At 32.8% G+C, this 16693-nt stretch overlaps 1 protein-coding gene across 9 annotated transcripts; it reads right to left on the reverse strand.

Moving 5' to 3' along the window:
- Nucleotides 1-672: 672 nt before the first annotated feature.
- LOC101510033 (ABC transporter C family member 10-like) lies at nucleotides 673-14743 on the reverse strand. Of its 9 annotated transcripts, XM_004515057.4 has the most exons (11): nucleotides 12504-14739; nucleotides 12112-12432; nucleotides 11928-12014; nucleotides 11261-11845; nucleotides 10844-11008; nucleotides 10295-10589; nucleotides 9856-10070; nucleotides 2609-2914; nucleotides 1890-1953; nucleotides 1008-1247; nucleotides 673-934 (listed from the first exon to the last, which is right to left on the reverse strand). In XM_004515057.4, exons 1-11 carry the CDS (start codon nucleotides 14490-14492, stop codon nucleotides 834-836), a joined length of 4368 nt encoding a protein of 1455 aa, XP_004515114.1. In that variant the 5' UTR covers nucleotides 14493-14739; the 3' UTR covers nucleotides 673-833. The 9 variants fall into 9 exon arrangements, 4 of the variants coding, with proteins under 4 accessions (XP_004515114.1, XP_073220210.1, XP_012575650.1 ...); XM_073364109.1 differs by lacking the exon at nucleotides 673-934 and having other exon boundaries at nucleotides 1110-1247; nucleotides 2818-2914; nucleotides 12504-14742; XR_003470587.2 differs by lacking the exon at nucleotides 673-934 and having other exon boundaries at nucleotides 1163-1247; nucleotides 1890-1985; nucleotides 2818-2914; nucleotides 12504-14742.
- Nucleotides 14744-16693: the final 1950 nt, after the last annotated feature.

A 16693-nucleotide genomic window follows, 5' to 3' on the forward strand; every position in this document is an offset into this window, starting at 1 on the left:
TTTTAAAACTAATAAGAATAGATCCGTTGACAATCCAATGTCGTTGATATTTGGATATTGCTCGTATTCTTGTAATATGTCAAGAGAATACACGAGAGTGCCAATAAAGCATAATGATGTCTTGTATTGATTTACTTTAGCATTCATTGCATCTAAATTACTAAAGAGTTAATCTCATATAATGATGTGTTATATATTAGACGATCCATAACACTAATCTCTAAGAGATACGTGATCAAAAGGCGTGGACTCTTAAATAAGAGGATCTAATTTATCGAATACAATGCACTCCCTCCTTCCTACAATAAGCATTTGTAAAAATAAATGTTAAAAAATGAATGATCCTTTCAATTTTCAATACACTTTTTTTCAATTGTAATCTTTAATTAATACTACTTGCATCATTTCAATGCAATATTTTCTACTATGCATTTATGACATTGAAAGTATATCAATACCTAACAAGAATAATTTGGTAAAAGTAACATTTTCTCTCTTGTATTTGTACGTTTTTCTTAATATGCATAAAATGATCAAATGACTCAATTATTTTCAGATAAAGTGAGTAGATATTAAGGGATCTTAAGTTGTTGTAATATTCTTTCACTGTAATTTTCTTTTAGTCTATTTGAAGCGTGTGTTGATTCAGTCAAACTAATGATCAAGTCTTACTATCTTGTCATGTGTTGCTTCCATTCCAAATGAAATGATCAAGTCTTTATGTTGGTGTCTAACATGACATTGACACATATAATTAAATATCATCGCTTCTCTTTTTTCAAATTGTTAACAATGTCTACATATCAGGTTCAATATTAGTGTCAATATTGTGTCTATGTATGAGTATGAGACCAATATTCCTTAACAAGCTTCCTAAACAAGGATTCTTCTCTCTTCATCAAGTTCATTGGCTCATCATACTCCACCAATTTACCTACAAATACAAATTAGATGTTTGAAGCAAACAAGTAAGTGATTAAACACATAAAAGTGGAAAAGAAAGTTACCATCACTGATTGAAAGAACCATAGTGCAATCCATCACAGTTGGTATCCTGTGTGCTACTGTGATCACTGTACAATCTGCAAACTCAGTTCTAATTATTTTCTGCAAAATTAAATCAGTTGAATTATCAATTGATGCAGTTGCTTCATCCAACACTAATATTTTGCTTCTCCTTAAAAGAGCACGTCCCAAACAAAATAATTGTCTTTGTCCCATGCTCCAATTTGATCCATCTTCAACAACTGCATAACAATTTTTCATTTTTATTTGCTAACTAATCACCAAGAACAAGGAAGTTTTTTTTATAGGAATTTGCTTTAATAAATAATTAAATTACATTTTTAATTTTAAGCTAAAATATTTTTATTAAAAATATAAACAAAAGGAGATATAAATCTAACCTAAGAAAAAAAACAAAAAATACAAGTTCTTAATGATGCAAATTTTTCGATTCTTTGGTGAAAGTTATATATCATAGTTTCTTTTAAAAATCACCTTTGTAAAAGACTCCATTAACACTCATTGAACCAAACTCACTAGCACGAAAAGATGATTTCTAATTAAATTAAAATTCATTAAGATATAGTATAAATGAAATTTAAATAACAAATTAACTTAAAAGTATATTATGTTTCTTATATTTAGGAGTGAAAAAAAAATCAAAATGTATCTTAAAAATAGAATTTTGAAAAAGTGATTGTAGCCATAAAGTACACATACCGACATAAATACTAGAAATATTTGACATGACACTACATTAATACGATGATACTAATAATAATTTAAAAAAATTAATTATAGTGTTGTGATTTTTCGATATTAACACATGTCAGACAACAAGACACATATTCCTTCAGATGTATCAGTACTACATGGACGTGTACCTGAGGAGTTTAAGCCATTTTCTTTCTCTTTGACAACTTCTCGCAATTGACACTTCCCAAGAACCTTCATATAGTTCAAGAATTATTCCACATTTTCTATCCAAAGCAAAGATAAATATCACATGAGAATAACAATACACTTTTTAACATTAACTTTATAATACATTCTATTCGATTAAAATTTACATAAATCCCATTAAAACAAGTGAGTTGCATATAAATTTTGTGGAACTCGTCACCCTTATATATTTTAACCAATCAAAAAAATGTAGGCTAAATTACATTTGTGGTCCTTTAACTTAATCTCAGGTAAAGTTTTAGTCCTTTATCTTTTTTTTTTCCCGACTTGGTCCTTTATTTTAATTTTAAGTGACAATTTGATATTTTATGTTTTAAAATTTCAACAATGTTATCCTTTTTTATACAAAAATTCAAAAAAAAAATTCAATCAAAACTCATAAAATTAATTATATTCTTCAATATAATACAAATTTCATCAAATTCGTAATGCAAATCTTCAAATAAACTTATATTTTCATACTTTATTTGATATTGTTAGGAATAAAGGACTAAATCGGAAAAAAAAAAAGATAAATGACTAAAACGTTACCTGAGATTAAGTTAAAGGACCACAAATGTAATTTAGCCAAAAATGTATTATAAAGTATGTGTTAAAAAGTGTTTTGTTAGCATTATTGAAAGAAGATAACTTATTTTACCTCCCATATATTTTGATGAGAGTATTGAAATAAAGGATCCAAGTTATATCTAACTGTCCCATTAAAAAGGGTAGGATCCTGAGGTATAATCCCAAAACGTGACCTCAAATCATGAAGGCCAATAGATGAGATATCTATGCCGTCAACTACAACTTTTCCTCCAGTTGGTTCCACAAGACGAAATAAAGCACTTATAAGAGTAGATTTACCACTTCCTGTTCTTCCAACAATACCAATCTTGTGTCCTCCTTTAAATGTGCATGTGATCCCATTGAGTACAACTGCTCCATCTGCTCTGTATTTTATCTAATGGAATTAACAAATGAATTATGTACATCAATTAGGACTCAAATCATCTAAAACTGATTTTATAATTTTAAGATCGAATTTTGACTTATTTTTGTATTGGTTTAGGCGGATTTCGGTTTGTGTGCATTTACTGTAAGATTTATGGGTCACATATGTAATTAATTAATAAAGTGTGTTAGGGTCATTATATAATTAGCCAATAAACTAGGGGTCAAATAATATATAATAGTTTATGGCTAAAGAGCATAATAGTTATGAAAATTAATAGTGTAGATACCAGGCAGTTTCTAATTTAATGAGGGGCTGAATTGGAAATACTGCAATTTGGGATATAACTAATAATAGTTATATACAGGGGTAATAGTCCCCAAGGCAAACACAACAAGACTATTCAGTTTCAAAACCCTAAAGGAGAAAACTCTCTCGTTCTCTCTATCCCCATCAAGAGAGCAAGGTCTTCAGGGTGTTTTGCTGAGGAAGATCACCCAACCCATTGGCTCTATCATCATCATCCCAGGATTTCATCAATGGCAATTCCCACAGGTACTCTTCCGCTCTTGGTTATTCATCATGTAATTGGCATGGATAGTTAACAAGTGGTATCAGAGCCTACCATGTTTAATTCATGATGAAATTCGGTTATTGTCTTTATTTTAGGATTCAATTTGGGAATTTTGACATGATTGAAATCTTAGGGTTTGAAATTTGGGAATTTGGATTTTCAAATTACAAACTTATTGTCCATGTTATATAATTCTAAATTTTTTGCTTAGAATTATTTTAATGAATTTTTTTTTTTTAATGAAGCCTAATTATTTAAATAATTTTTAATCAAGCAAAGTTATTTATTAAAATAATCTGTGGAAATATTTTTTTTAAAGGTTTATACTTGGTTTTTTTTTTTTTTTTGTGCTGTTTTAGGCTTCTTATTATGACATTTTTTTTATTTTTTTTTTGAACAATATTAGTGAACAATATTTTTTTAATACTAATAAAATAAAATTTATATTAGTGAACAATATTTTTTTTAAATATTGTTTTATTTGGATATAATAAATATATGTTCAAGTCAAGTTTGACATTTTTGAATGAGTTAATTGAAACTTGACGTCGCCAAAGTGACCTCTCTTGTCTAAATTGCTCGTGAAGAGTATCAAATGGTTGTGTATATGCTTATTCATGCGGGTATTGACCGGCCCAAAGGAAGGTTAACATTTGGCAGAATTACATGTACACCTGCGATGATAAATGCGTGACAATTATTTGGTATACATGTGAGCAGTAAATCGGCTCAAAGGAAGGTTTATTGTTTGACATGTCTTATTGTCAACATTTGATCATTGCAACAAGAGTACCACTAGCAGTTGGTGTTACTGTCCAAAGACTTGACATCAATGGTGCACCGGGTATCTTGAGATGGGTTAAATTCCATGATTTGAACATATGTATTTATTTATTTATTGATTTGTTTTCTTAAAATGTGAGTTAAGTTTCGTTCTTTATTTAACTCACAACATCTATTGCTTCCATATATGCAAATTTGAGTTCTATTCCTGTCCCTAATGGGACAAATTTTAAGGAATGGGAAGAGAACATTCTGATTGTTCTTGGTTGCATGGATCTAGACCTTGCATTAAGAATTGATCGACCCTCTACTCCTAAGGACTCTAGTTCTTCTGAAGAAAAATTAGAGTATGAGAAATGGGATCGCTCAAATTGCATAAGTCTTATGATCATAAAGCGTGGGATTCCTGAAGTCTTTAGAGGTGCTGTCTCGGATGAGATAGATACAGCTAAAAAAAAAATTCCTTGCTGAGATGGAAAAACGCTTTGTAAAAAGTGATAAGGCTGAAACAAGTTCTTTGCTTCAGAATTTAATTTCCATGAAGTATCAAGGCAAGGGAAATATAAGAGAGCACATTATGATGATGTCCAACATTGCTTCTAAGCTTAAAGAACTAAAGCTTGAGTTGTCAGATGACTTACTCATTCATTTAGTATTGTTGTCTCTTCCTTCGCAATTCAGTCAGTTTAAGGTGACTTATAATTGTCAAAAGGAGAAATGGACTCTTAATGAGCTCATTTCATTATGTGTGCAAGAAGAGGACAGGCTGAAGCAAGATAGGACTGAAAGTGCTCACTTTACTAGCATCTCTAAAGACAAGGGCAAAAGGAAAAGAATTGAGGAGCCCAAGAACAAAGCTGCTGCTAAGGGTCCAGAACAAAAGAAGCAGACTAAGGATAACAACTGCTTCTTCTGCAGGAGTTCTGGACACGTGAAGAAGGATTGTGCCAAATATCACGCTTGGCGTGTTAAGAAAGGTATGATTCTGTCTTTGGTCTGTTCTGAGGTTAATTTAGCTTCAGTACCTGGAAACACTTGGTGGTTAGACTCTGGTGCAACTACTAACATCAGTGTTTCAATGCAGGGTTGCCTGAACTTCCGAAAGCCTAGTGATACTGAAAGATGCATCTATGTAGGAGATGGGAAGAAGGTAGAAGTTGAAGCCATAGGAAAATTTAGATTATTATTAAGTTCCGGTCATTATTTGGATTTAAAAGACACTTTTGTTGTACCGTCATTTAGACGGAATTTGATCTCTATTTCTTATTTGGACAAATCAGGATATTATTGTTCATTCGGGAATAAAGAATTTACTTTGTCTTTAAATTCGAATGTTGTTGGAACCGGTTTACTTTCTGGTTATGATAATCTTTATTTGTTGGAAACTGTGGCTAACTATAATGAAACCTTGAATGTGGAATCACGTGGTACTAAGCGGAAAATTGACAATTTCAATTCAGGAGTGCTTTGGCACAAACGTCTAGGTCACATCTCTAAAAATAGAGTTGAACGACTTGTGTCAGATGGAATTTTAGATTCCATTGACTTCACAGACCTTAACGTTTGTGTAGCATGCATTAAAGGAAAACAGACTAAAGATAAGAAATTAGGCGCATATAGAGCTACAGACGTCTTAGAATTGATACATACGGACATCTGTGGGCCATTTCCAACTCCTTCTTGGAATGGTCAACAATATTTTATATCATTCATAGACGATTACTCTAGATATGCCTACCTTTACCTAATTCACGAAAAGTCCCAATCAATAGACGTGTTCAAATCCTTTAAGGCAGAAGTTGAGAATCAACTTAATAAAAGAATTAAAAAGGTCAAATCTGATCGTGGTGGTGAATACTACGGCAGATATGACGGTTCAGGTGAACAACGTCCGGGACCATTTGCCAAATACCTAGAGGAATGTGGAATCGTCCCACAATACACTATGCCGGGGTCACCCAGCATGAATGGTGTAGCTGAAAGACGAAACAGGACTCTTAAGGATATGGTAAGGAGTATGATTTGTCATTCCACCTTGCCAGAGTCACTCTGGGGAGAGGCATTAAAAACAGCAGCATACATTCTTAATAGAGTACCAACTAAGGCAGCGGCTAAAACACCTTATGAGCTTTGGATTGGGCGTAAGCCTAGTCTGAAGCACCTTCATGTTTGGGGATGTCCAGCTGAGGCAAGGCCTTATAGGCCGAATGAAAAGAAATTTGAACCCCGAACAATTAGCAGCTATTTTATAGGGTACTCAGAAAAATCAAGGGGCTATAAATTTTATGATCCTAATTTGAGAACAATTTTTGAGACGGGAACGACAACGTTCTTTGAGGATATTGAGTTTGGGGGGAAGATTAAGGTTAAAGATTTTGTCTTTGAGGAAGAATCTGTAACAATTCCAGAACTGATTCTTCCACCAATTGACTTTCCCATTATTGAACAAACTCAAGATGATCTGGTTGTTCAGGAAGAACAAAATCCAGATCAAATTCAAGATCCTCAAGAACAAGTGCCTCAAGAGCCAGCTCCATTGCGGAGATCCACTAGAGAAAGGAAAAATGCTATTTCGGATGATTATGTAGTATTTATCAATGAGGTAGAGGAAAATGTTGGCATGACGGAAGACGACCCAGTCAACTTTCATCAAGCCATGCAAGATTCTCGTTCAGATAAGTGGATCGAAGCAATGAATGAGGAGTACAAGTCTATGCAAGACAATTCAGTTTGGGAACTTATCCCATTACCTGAAGGAAAGAAACCCATTGGTTGCAAATGGATTTTTAAAACCAAGCGGGATTCCAATGGTAATGTGGAGAGATATAAGGCACGTCTTGTAGCTAAGGGTTATACTCAAAAGGAAGGGATTGATTATAAAGAGACTTTCTCTCCGGTTTCATCGAAGGACTCTTTAAGAATAATCATGGCTCTTGTTGCTCACTTTAATTTGGAGCTTCATCAAATGGATGTAAAAACAGCTTTTCTCAATGGCGACATTGATGAGACGATCTATATGGTGCAGCCAGAAAACTTTGTGTTGGGAGACCCAAAGAATATGGTGTGCAAACTAAGAAAATCCATTTATGGGCTAAAACAAGCTTCTCGTCAATGGTACCATAAATTTCATCAAGTAATTCTCTCATTTGGTTTTGAGATGAATACAGTTGATGATTGTGTGTATCATAAGTTCAGTGGGAGCAGACATATTTTCCTGGTCTTGTATGTTGATGACATACTGCTTGCCACTAACGATATAGGCATGTTGCACGAAACTAAGAAATTTCTATCAAAGCATTTTGAGATGAAAGATCTTGGTGACGCCTCTTTTGTATTAGGAATTCAGATACACCGAGACAGATCTCGAGGTATTCTTGGATTGTCACAAAAGAGCTATATCGATAAGGTTCTCAAAAGGTTTGGGTTACAGGATTGCAAACCAGGGGACACCCCAGTTGCTAAGGGAGACAAGTTTAGTCTCAAACAGTGCCCTAAGGGAAGTTTGGAAATTCAAGAAATGCAAAAGATCCCTTATGCTTCAGCTGTAGGGAGTCTTATGTATGCCCAAGTATGTACGCGTCCAGACATAGCGTTCATAGTAGGGATTTTAGGCAGATATTTAAGCAATCCAGGTCTTGACCATTGGAAAGCAGCCAAGAGGGTCATGAGATATTTGAAGAGAACAAGAAACTACATGCTCACATATAGGAGGTCAGACCAGTTAGAGATCACTGGGTACTCTGACTCGGATTTTGCGGGATGCCAAGACAGCTTAAGATCAACTTCAGGCTATGTCTTTCTGTTAGCTGGTGGAGCAGTTTCTTGGCGTAGTGCCAAGCAAGGTCTTACTGCCTCATCAACCATGGCAGCAGAATTCGTAGCAATTCATGAGGCATCTGACCAGGGCATTTGGCTGAGAAATTTTGTCACAGGGCTGCAAATAGTTGAAGGGATTGAAAGACCACTCAAGTTGTATTGTGACAATAGATCAGCAGTCCTGTATTCTAACAATAATAGGAGCTCAACCAAGTCAAAGCACATTGACATTAAGTTCCTAGTTGTTAAAGAGAAGGTACAAAGTGGACAGATATCCATAGAACACTTAAGGACAAACTCCATGATTGCGGATCCACTCACTAAAGGTCTACCACCCAAGGTCTTTCATGAGCACACTGCTCACATGAGTGTGCTACAGCTTGAGGAATCTTGATTTTAGTGGGAGTTTCGTCCATTATGTAATTCATGTTCTATGTTTAATTGTAAAGTACAAATACATTGTATTTGGACTTTCTGATCAGAAATAAAGTTTAAAGTATTCAGTTTTTGGTTACTTTGTACATTTAAGTTATGGTATGATCTCATTCGATAAAGTAGGACCAGTTGAAAATTGACATGCATTGACCAACTTCATGTAATTTTCATGCTACACTTTTCATAATGGGTCTATGTCATTTAGTTGTGTCAGTACGGGTGATCATTGATGGGTTTAGTTATGCTTATTATGACGAAAGCCTCTTTGGTTCCATGTGCTGATATGATTAATGGACGGGACAATTTGGATTATACTCAAGGTAATTATAATGACATTTTTGACGTCATAAAGTCTAACACACTCCTAAGGATACATGTGTGACCAGTGGGAGATTGTAAGATTTATGGGTCACATATGTAATTAATTAATAAAGTGTGTTAGGGTCATTATATAATTAGCCAATAAACTAGGGGTCAAATAATATATAATAGTTTATGGCTAAAGAGCATAATAGTTATGAAAATTAATAGTGTAGATATCAGGCAGTTTCTAATTTAATGAGGGGCTGAATTGAAAATACTGCAATTTGGGATATAACTAATAATAGTTATATATAGGGGTAATGGTCCCCAAGGCAAACACAACAAGACTATTCAGTTTCAAAACCCTAAAGGAGAAAACTCTCTGGTTTTCTCTACCCCCATCAAGAGAGCAAGGTCTTCAGGGTGTTTTGCTGAGGAAGATCACCCAACCCATTGGCTCTATCATCATCATCCCAGGATTTCATCAATGGCAATTCCCACAGGTACGCTTCGGCCCTTGGTTATTCATCATGTAATTGGCATGGATAGTTAACATTTGCAGGTCATGCGGGTTGGTTGGTTCGGGTGATAGACTTTTTATTTTTTATTAAGAGGTTCATTTTATTTAACTTTTTGTTCATTTTATTTTTAGATTGATTTTTAAAAAAAAATATATATATTGGACTTTCAATATTGTTGTCGATGTTTGAGTATGTTTTTATCAAACAACTTATTTATCGTACTTGTTGTGTTGTGTTATGACTAAGTGACACTAACAAATTTACTCTACAAAATTTAGATTTTTAAATGAAGCGGTAGGTTCAGATAATTGTGAGGTTATCTTTTCTCACTTGTATCCGTATATACTCACATGTGCAAACCCGTATGATTCGCAACTCACTATAATTCGTCTGTGTATCAAATTGACTCATTCAAAGAGCTCAGATTCGGTCTGATCAATTGATTTTGCTCGATCATAATTTCAACTATAGTTTTACTTAATATAATGCTTCACATTTTGAAAATAAGTGACAATTACCTTCAAGTCATTTATTTGTACTTCTCCAGCAAGTGGCCAATCCAAAGGAGGTCGATTTCCTTCTATTATTTCTTGTGCCTCACTTTGTATATGCATATATTGATTTAGCCTTTCTACTGATATTATATGATTTGCAAGATTGCATTGACTTTGAATTGACAATACTAAAGAAGCATTTAATGTAAGGCCATAAGATAGAGCCATACCAATAACTCCTGGAATTAAAGATATTCAAATATAGTCATTTTCATGAGAGTTGATGCTATTGTTTGAGGATAAAAGCAAAGAAATAGTGTGTTTGGATGAGAGAATTTTTCGAGTTAATGTAATTTTTTAACAGAATACAAATTCTTCAATTTAAATTACCTCATCCAAACACAATCATGATTATAATACTCAAACAATGAAAATTTAGAGGTTAAAATCAGCAAATTCTCACCAGAGGTGAAAGTCCCTGATGGAAGCATAACCATGCAAAGTGCTGCAGAAGAAAGAACAACTGCAGTTATTGTTTCTAACCTTTGGATCAACCACTCATTTGAGGCAAAATTGTGGAATGATGCACTAGCATTAATATCAATTAGATCTAGATTTTTCTCAAAAAATCTATCTTCCTCCTCAAAAGCTCTTATTGTCATAGTTCCAGCAACAGTTTCAGCTACATGATTTGCTAAATGGGATTTTGTTGTGCCACTCATTCTCATCACTTCTTTTGCTGTGGCAAAGTAGTATCTCTGCTTAAAACACACAAAAAATGTTATATGGTGTTTGCTTTTGGTTCAAGTTACAAGTTAAATAGCAGTTATAGCAACGCTATAGTCCTTTAGCATGATGGAATTAATGGAACAAACCACTATTTTCCGTGATCAGCACTTGACAATGTTAGAGTCTGTTTATGTTAGTTGCAAACTAGTTTCTCTTTGTTATTTAAAAAAGAAGACACTATTTCACATTTGCAATATAAGTGAAAGAAGAATCTGTTGATTACCTGCATGCAAATCGCGACGTACACCATTGGTATAGCCACAATCAAGACTTGCCATGTAACAACTGCCAAAACTGTAAGACTAGAGTAAAAATTTATTGTGCCTCCCACAGCAAATGCAATGCTATATGGAATGTCAACATCCATAATACTAAGATCAGAAGAGACCTAAACATGAAAATAACAGTTAGAATGTTGTTTCTTCTCCTTCATTTCATAGTAAGAAAAATAATTATTTCATTGATGCTAGTTTCATCCTGTTTTTTCCAGGTAGACCCAAATAAGTTACTTGTACTGAATTTCTTTTACCAGATACGTGAACGTGAACTAAGTTCACGTAAATTACGTGAATTCAGTTCACTTAACATATGAAAAAACTGAGGTGAAACTAGCAAAAGTGTAGCTATTTATTAACCTCACCCTACTAAGTATCCTTCCCAATGGCGTAGAGTCATAAAACGACATGGGCGCGCGAAAGAGAGAGTTCATCAACTGTGAAAATAAACATTTTGATGATTGAAGACCCAAAGCAACTACAAGTAGACATCTTGTGAGCAAGAAAACTGTGGAACAAACTCCGATCAGGAAATAAACTAAAAGCAATTTCAACTTGTCGACGAGAGGATTGTCAACATTTGCAGCCATCCATGAGTTTTGTAATATCTGACAAATCACAAAAACAAGGTGACAAAGTGAAGCCACAGTGAAGAAAATGTAGCCTTTCATTTGATTCATGTATTGTAAGTAAGGCTTCAATCCTGTGTCTCCTTTCTCTCTTTCTTCTTGCTTAATTAATTGATTTCCATTTGCTTCTTTAATATGATTTTCCTCAAAAGCTTGTGTAATTTTTCTAGTAGTTGAATATTTCTGAGAAAAAGTAACATTATCAAGCTGGTTAGAACCAGCAGTTTCCTTGTGAGCATTGACAAGGTCATGGAATTCTTTGCTTGAGGTCAATAGCTGGTGATATGGACCAGCTTGTAGGATTGCTCCATTAGACATCAACTGTAAATAAAATAAAATAAAATGGTTACATGTTAACAGCTCTTTGAATCCTTCTTACTTGCTTTAAGATGAATCAACTTACCAAAATAGTATCAAATGCTGGGAGGAAATCAACTTGATGCGTTACGAGTAAGATTGTTTTCCCTTTGAGTCCTTCCATGATATAATCCTATCAAATTTCAAAACCATCTTTCAGTAAAGAACAACACGACACTGACACTAACACATATGGTTACGTAAAAAATTTGAAAAAAATATATGATTACATTAAATAAACTCTTTGCAGTATGTGCATCAACAGCACTAAAAGGATCATCCAATAGATATATATCAGCATTCTGATAAAGAGCACGAGCGAGTTGAATTCGCTGCTTTTGACCTCCACTTAAATTAACTCCTCTCTCACCTATTTCAGTGAGGTCTCCATAAGGAAGCAACTCAAGATCCTTTACCAGTGAAGACCTTTGAAGTGTTTCTTGATATCTTTGATCATCCAATTCAGATCCAAATAAAATGTTTTTCTGTATTGTGCCTGTTTGTATCCATGCTGTTTGAGAAACATATGCTAACTTCCCATGAACATCAATCTGCAATTCATAATAGAGAATCAAACACTGATTTAGGAGTGTATTGTAGTAAAAAGAGAATAAAAGCTTACAGTTCCTTTTGTTTTAAAAACTTCTCCAAGAATTGTTGCTAAGAGAGTTGATTTGCCTGAGCCAACTTCTCCACAAATAGCCACCTTTTGTCCATTTCCAACTTTTAAATTTATGTTTCTTAGTGTTGGCTTTGATACATTACTTTCCCATGAAAATTCAGCAGATTTTATTAAAATTGAGCCTTTGAAGCTCTCATTAAAGCACATGTTCTTCAAATTTACACTTTGCAGTTCTGGTGCCTCGAGAAAATTACCAATCCGACCAAATGCAACTTTTGCTTGAATTACGACCGTTATAACATCAGAGATGCTTGTAATAGGCTCTTGAACGAGGCGTAAAGTTGCCACAAATGTGAAAACATTACTTGCATGCAAAGGAACTTTTAGGAAGTAACATGCTAGAAAAGAAGCGGCTGACACCAATATCGGCGCAGTCCAAAAGAGACAAACAAGGTATGCTCTTCTTAAATTCACTGCATATATCAGTTTAAGTTCTGCATTTCTTAACTTTTCTATAGCATTTTTAAAATGTCTTTCCCATGCATATAGCTTCAACACTTTCATATTCACCAGAGCCTCTGAACTAGCCTTTAATCGCTCGTCTTGCGCCACCATAAGTTTACTTTGAAACTTGTGTTGCAAGTTAGCTAATGGAGCGTTGCAAAGCACAGTGATAACTATCACTGCCAACGATGCCAGTGTCGCTAGTCCAATTGTGCGAAACAGAATTACTAATGCAATACAAAGTTGAAGGATTGTTGTCCATATTTGGTGAAACCAAAATGGAAATTCTCCAATTCTATAAGAATCTACAGTCATATAATTCGTAATCTCACCACTTGAGTGAATCAATCTAGAAGAATTGGATAGCCTTAGTATTTTTTTATAAATGGCTGCAGTAAGTACTGATCTAACTTTCATCCCAATAAGTCTACTTTGGAAATACCATTGTCTTTGTGATAGGGATTCTATGATTTTTATAAAGAATAGTGATATAGCCAATATATAACCTTCATATTTGAAACTTTCATTACCCTCAGCAACCAATATAAAGGCATTCAGAAGTAGAGGACCACAAGATAGACTGAGTACCTTAATCAAAGCAAAGAATCCAGTTACCAAAATCTCTCTCTTGTGGCACAAGACTATTGTCGATAAAATCGATGAATGGGATGACGATTCATTTTCTCTTCTTTTGTTTAACTGTTCTTCGAATAACGAATAACATCTTTCAGCACGGTCAGACTCTCTTAACTTTGGGATATCTTCATCTTCAAGTGTTTTCTCTTGACCTCTTTTCATCAATGGATTCAACCACCAAAAAGATATCTTACTAAATAATCCAACTTTAGCAAATGGAGTTACATGGCTAATAGGTACAACATCATTGAGTTGGCTATTTAAGGGAGTATAAAGCCTTTCACTAGTGTCTCTTTCAACTTCATCTTCACATTTACATTCTTTGTAAGTGCATACAAGAAGTATCGATGCGCCTAGAATCGACAGAACATCTAAAGCTTCCTTGAGAGATAGTTCTCTACTTCCAATTGCATAAGAGATGGAAAAAGAACATAATATAAATGAAACAAAGAATATTAGAATAGAAAAAAGCCACAACCATGATCTTGGGAGTTGTTTTATCTGAAGACTTATAGTTAAACTTACAAACAACCATGTGAATCCATGAATGAGTTCTAGCAACCAAAAGTTAAGAGGAAATACATTGTGTGTTTTTCTTAACTTTTCCTCTAAAACCAAAATTCCAAAGCATAAATGCAACAAACCAAGAGAGCCATTGGTTATGGCAGAAACTAGCTGCAAGTTTGAATGTTTTACTAGACTCCAAAAGGGTCTTGAGGAAAACTTCAGGAACATGATGAATGACAGCATCATCAGCATGAACAAATCAAAGAAAATAACCAACAAATGGTTAATACATGAGGAAGGATCTTTCAAAAGCATGAAATCATAACATAAAGGATTCTCCATCTTCTTTTAAGCTTCTTTTTGGTGCTCAAACTCTATAACATAAAGGGAAACAATAGAAAAAACTACAAGAATGAAACCTGTTGTGACTTAAGTTCAAGTTCGAAATTCTACAATTTGTAGATTACATTTAAATATTCAATGAAGTTATTAGTTTTCGTTGAACTTACGTCGGAGTGTGTCTCTCCTAATCTAAATTTTTAGTTATAAAAAAAACTACAAAAATGAATATGAATGATAGGTAGTGTGGTTGCTTTTTTTCCCTTCATTGTCTAAATGTAATTATTCCAAAACAAGATAGAATAGACAAATTCAAGTTATATTCAAAAAGAAAGAGCCTCTAAAGTGCTGCCAAAAGTTAAACTAATTAAAGGCAATTGATAAAGCCACACAAAATAACATTGAAAAAATATCTGCACCGTTTGTTTTTTAATCATCCTTTTCAAAAAATAATGTTAACAATTCCTTGAATAAAATGGACAATACTTTCTTGAACTTTTAAAAAACTTGCTATATATTGTTTATATTTTACACCGTGGACCCCACACGTAGTAGTGCCAAAGACAAATTCAAGCTATATCTTTTTCTAAAAATAAAAAAATAAAAAAGGTCGACGGCAGAGTCAGTTATTTCAATTAGGTTTTTGTACTGACGTTAATAACTATATGCAGCATTAATATAATAAGATAAAGATAAAAATACAAAAAGAAGTAAGTGAGACAACGATATTATTTTAAAATTAGGAAGTGATAATATTATAAAATTCATCTAAGATAAAATAAGTGATAATATTTTACCACAAAAATCTCTAGCTGAAAATACTAAAATTTGTTAACAAATAGACATAAAAGTTTCTTATTCTAAAACTATGTTCCAAGGGCAAGCTAAAAGTTATGAAAAGCAATAAAAATTAAACTCGAATTATATTCTAACTAAATATTATATCACCCTTTCTTAAAAACTATCTCAATCATTAATATCTCATAAGACCATGCCATTACAGACTTGATTGACTCTTCAACAAAGGAGCATTGCACTAAAAAATATTGTGCATCCACAACAAAATTGAGGATATGCTCCATTGCATGTTTAACTAGAGACAAAAATGAAAATTTCTAAATAATTTAATATTGGCAATAATGTCTGTTAAATGCCTTCAATGTCACTAAGGGTTGCGATTTCATCTAATTATCAATCATTCATTCAATTATAAATCCATCAAATTCATGTATTTTAAAATTATGGATGGATCTAATTCATCCAATGTATCAAAAGAAAATTATAAATGAAATCCAACTAATTATATTTATTTTTTATAAAATATAAACCTCTAGAAAATATTATTAAAATTATTTAAAAGATATATATTTTTATTAATTAGTTAAAACACTATATTTTTCTCCAAAAAGCACTGTTTTATGTTAATTTAAAAAAACAAATTTTTATAAACTCTGATTAAATTGGTCTCTTAATTTACAAGTAGCGAGTTTACCGGGGTGCAAATTTACAGGGTTTAGGCTTAAAATGTGTAAACTTGAAAACGCAATCTTACATTTTCTGTTTTTTTTTAAAAAAAATCTTTTAACCAACCACAATAATTTTTTTATAAAATAAACCAACCATAATTTTAGTCGTGAAATTTCATAATAACTGTTATTTATATTTTATTATTAAGTTGAAATGTTGAATGGTTGTTGCTTCAATGGTATTATAGTGTTTATGTAGTTCATGTATATTTTTTAATATTAGTTTACAAATTGAGTCTACATTTACGAGTTTATTTTCTCAAACAATCTTACATGTAGGTTGAGAACCGGTCGATATAGATGATTTTGAATTTTATTTTATGAAACTATTTAAAATCAAGTTTATCATTAATATGTTCAATTTCGACCTATTCTTACATGTGAATAGGTATTTATTGTCAAATTTTTAAAGACTACATACATAGTTGGAGACAATATCAAAAAATATAACTCATTTATAAAAAAGTTTGATAAAAAAGTTTGATGAATGTTTTTTGAAAAATTAATTGATTAACATTGTTGTAGCAATTGATAGATTTTATATGTTCACATGAACTAATCATTGTTGAAAATGAGACAAAAATCTACCAATTCAAGAATAACGTAACTTAGAAAATCAATTCCAAACATAAAAATAAAATTTAAAAGTAAACTTAAAAAAACCAATCCAAAAAATAA

Source organism: Cicer arietinum, chromosome 8 (genome assembly GCF_000331145.2).
Source record: "Cicer arietinum cultivar CDC Frontier isolate Library 1 chromosome 8, Cicar.CDCFrontier_v2.0, whole genome shotgun sequence".
NCBI classification, from domain to species: domain Eukaryota; kingdom Viridiplantae; phylum Streptophyta; class Magnoliopsida; order Fabales; family Fabaceae; genus Cicer; species Cicer arietinum.

Bases quoted from the DNA above. Each gene is read 5' to 3' on its own strand.
- LOC101510033 (XM_004515057.4), bottom strand. From the start codon at position 14,492: ATGGAGAATCCTTTATGTTATGATTTCATGCTTTTGAAAGATCCTTCC. The intron at 10,590-10,843 runs GTAATCAACAGA...TGTTTTAAGCAG, and splicing joins ACGTCGCGATTTGCATGCAG to AGATACTACTTTGCCACAGC. The intron at 2,915-9,855 runs GTAATTGTCACT...TAATTCCATTAG, and splicing joins TACAAATAAATGACTTGAAG to ATAAAATACAGAGCAGATGG.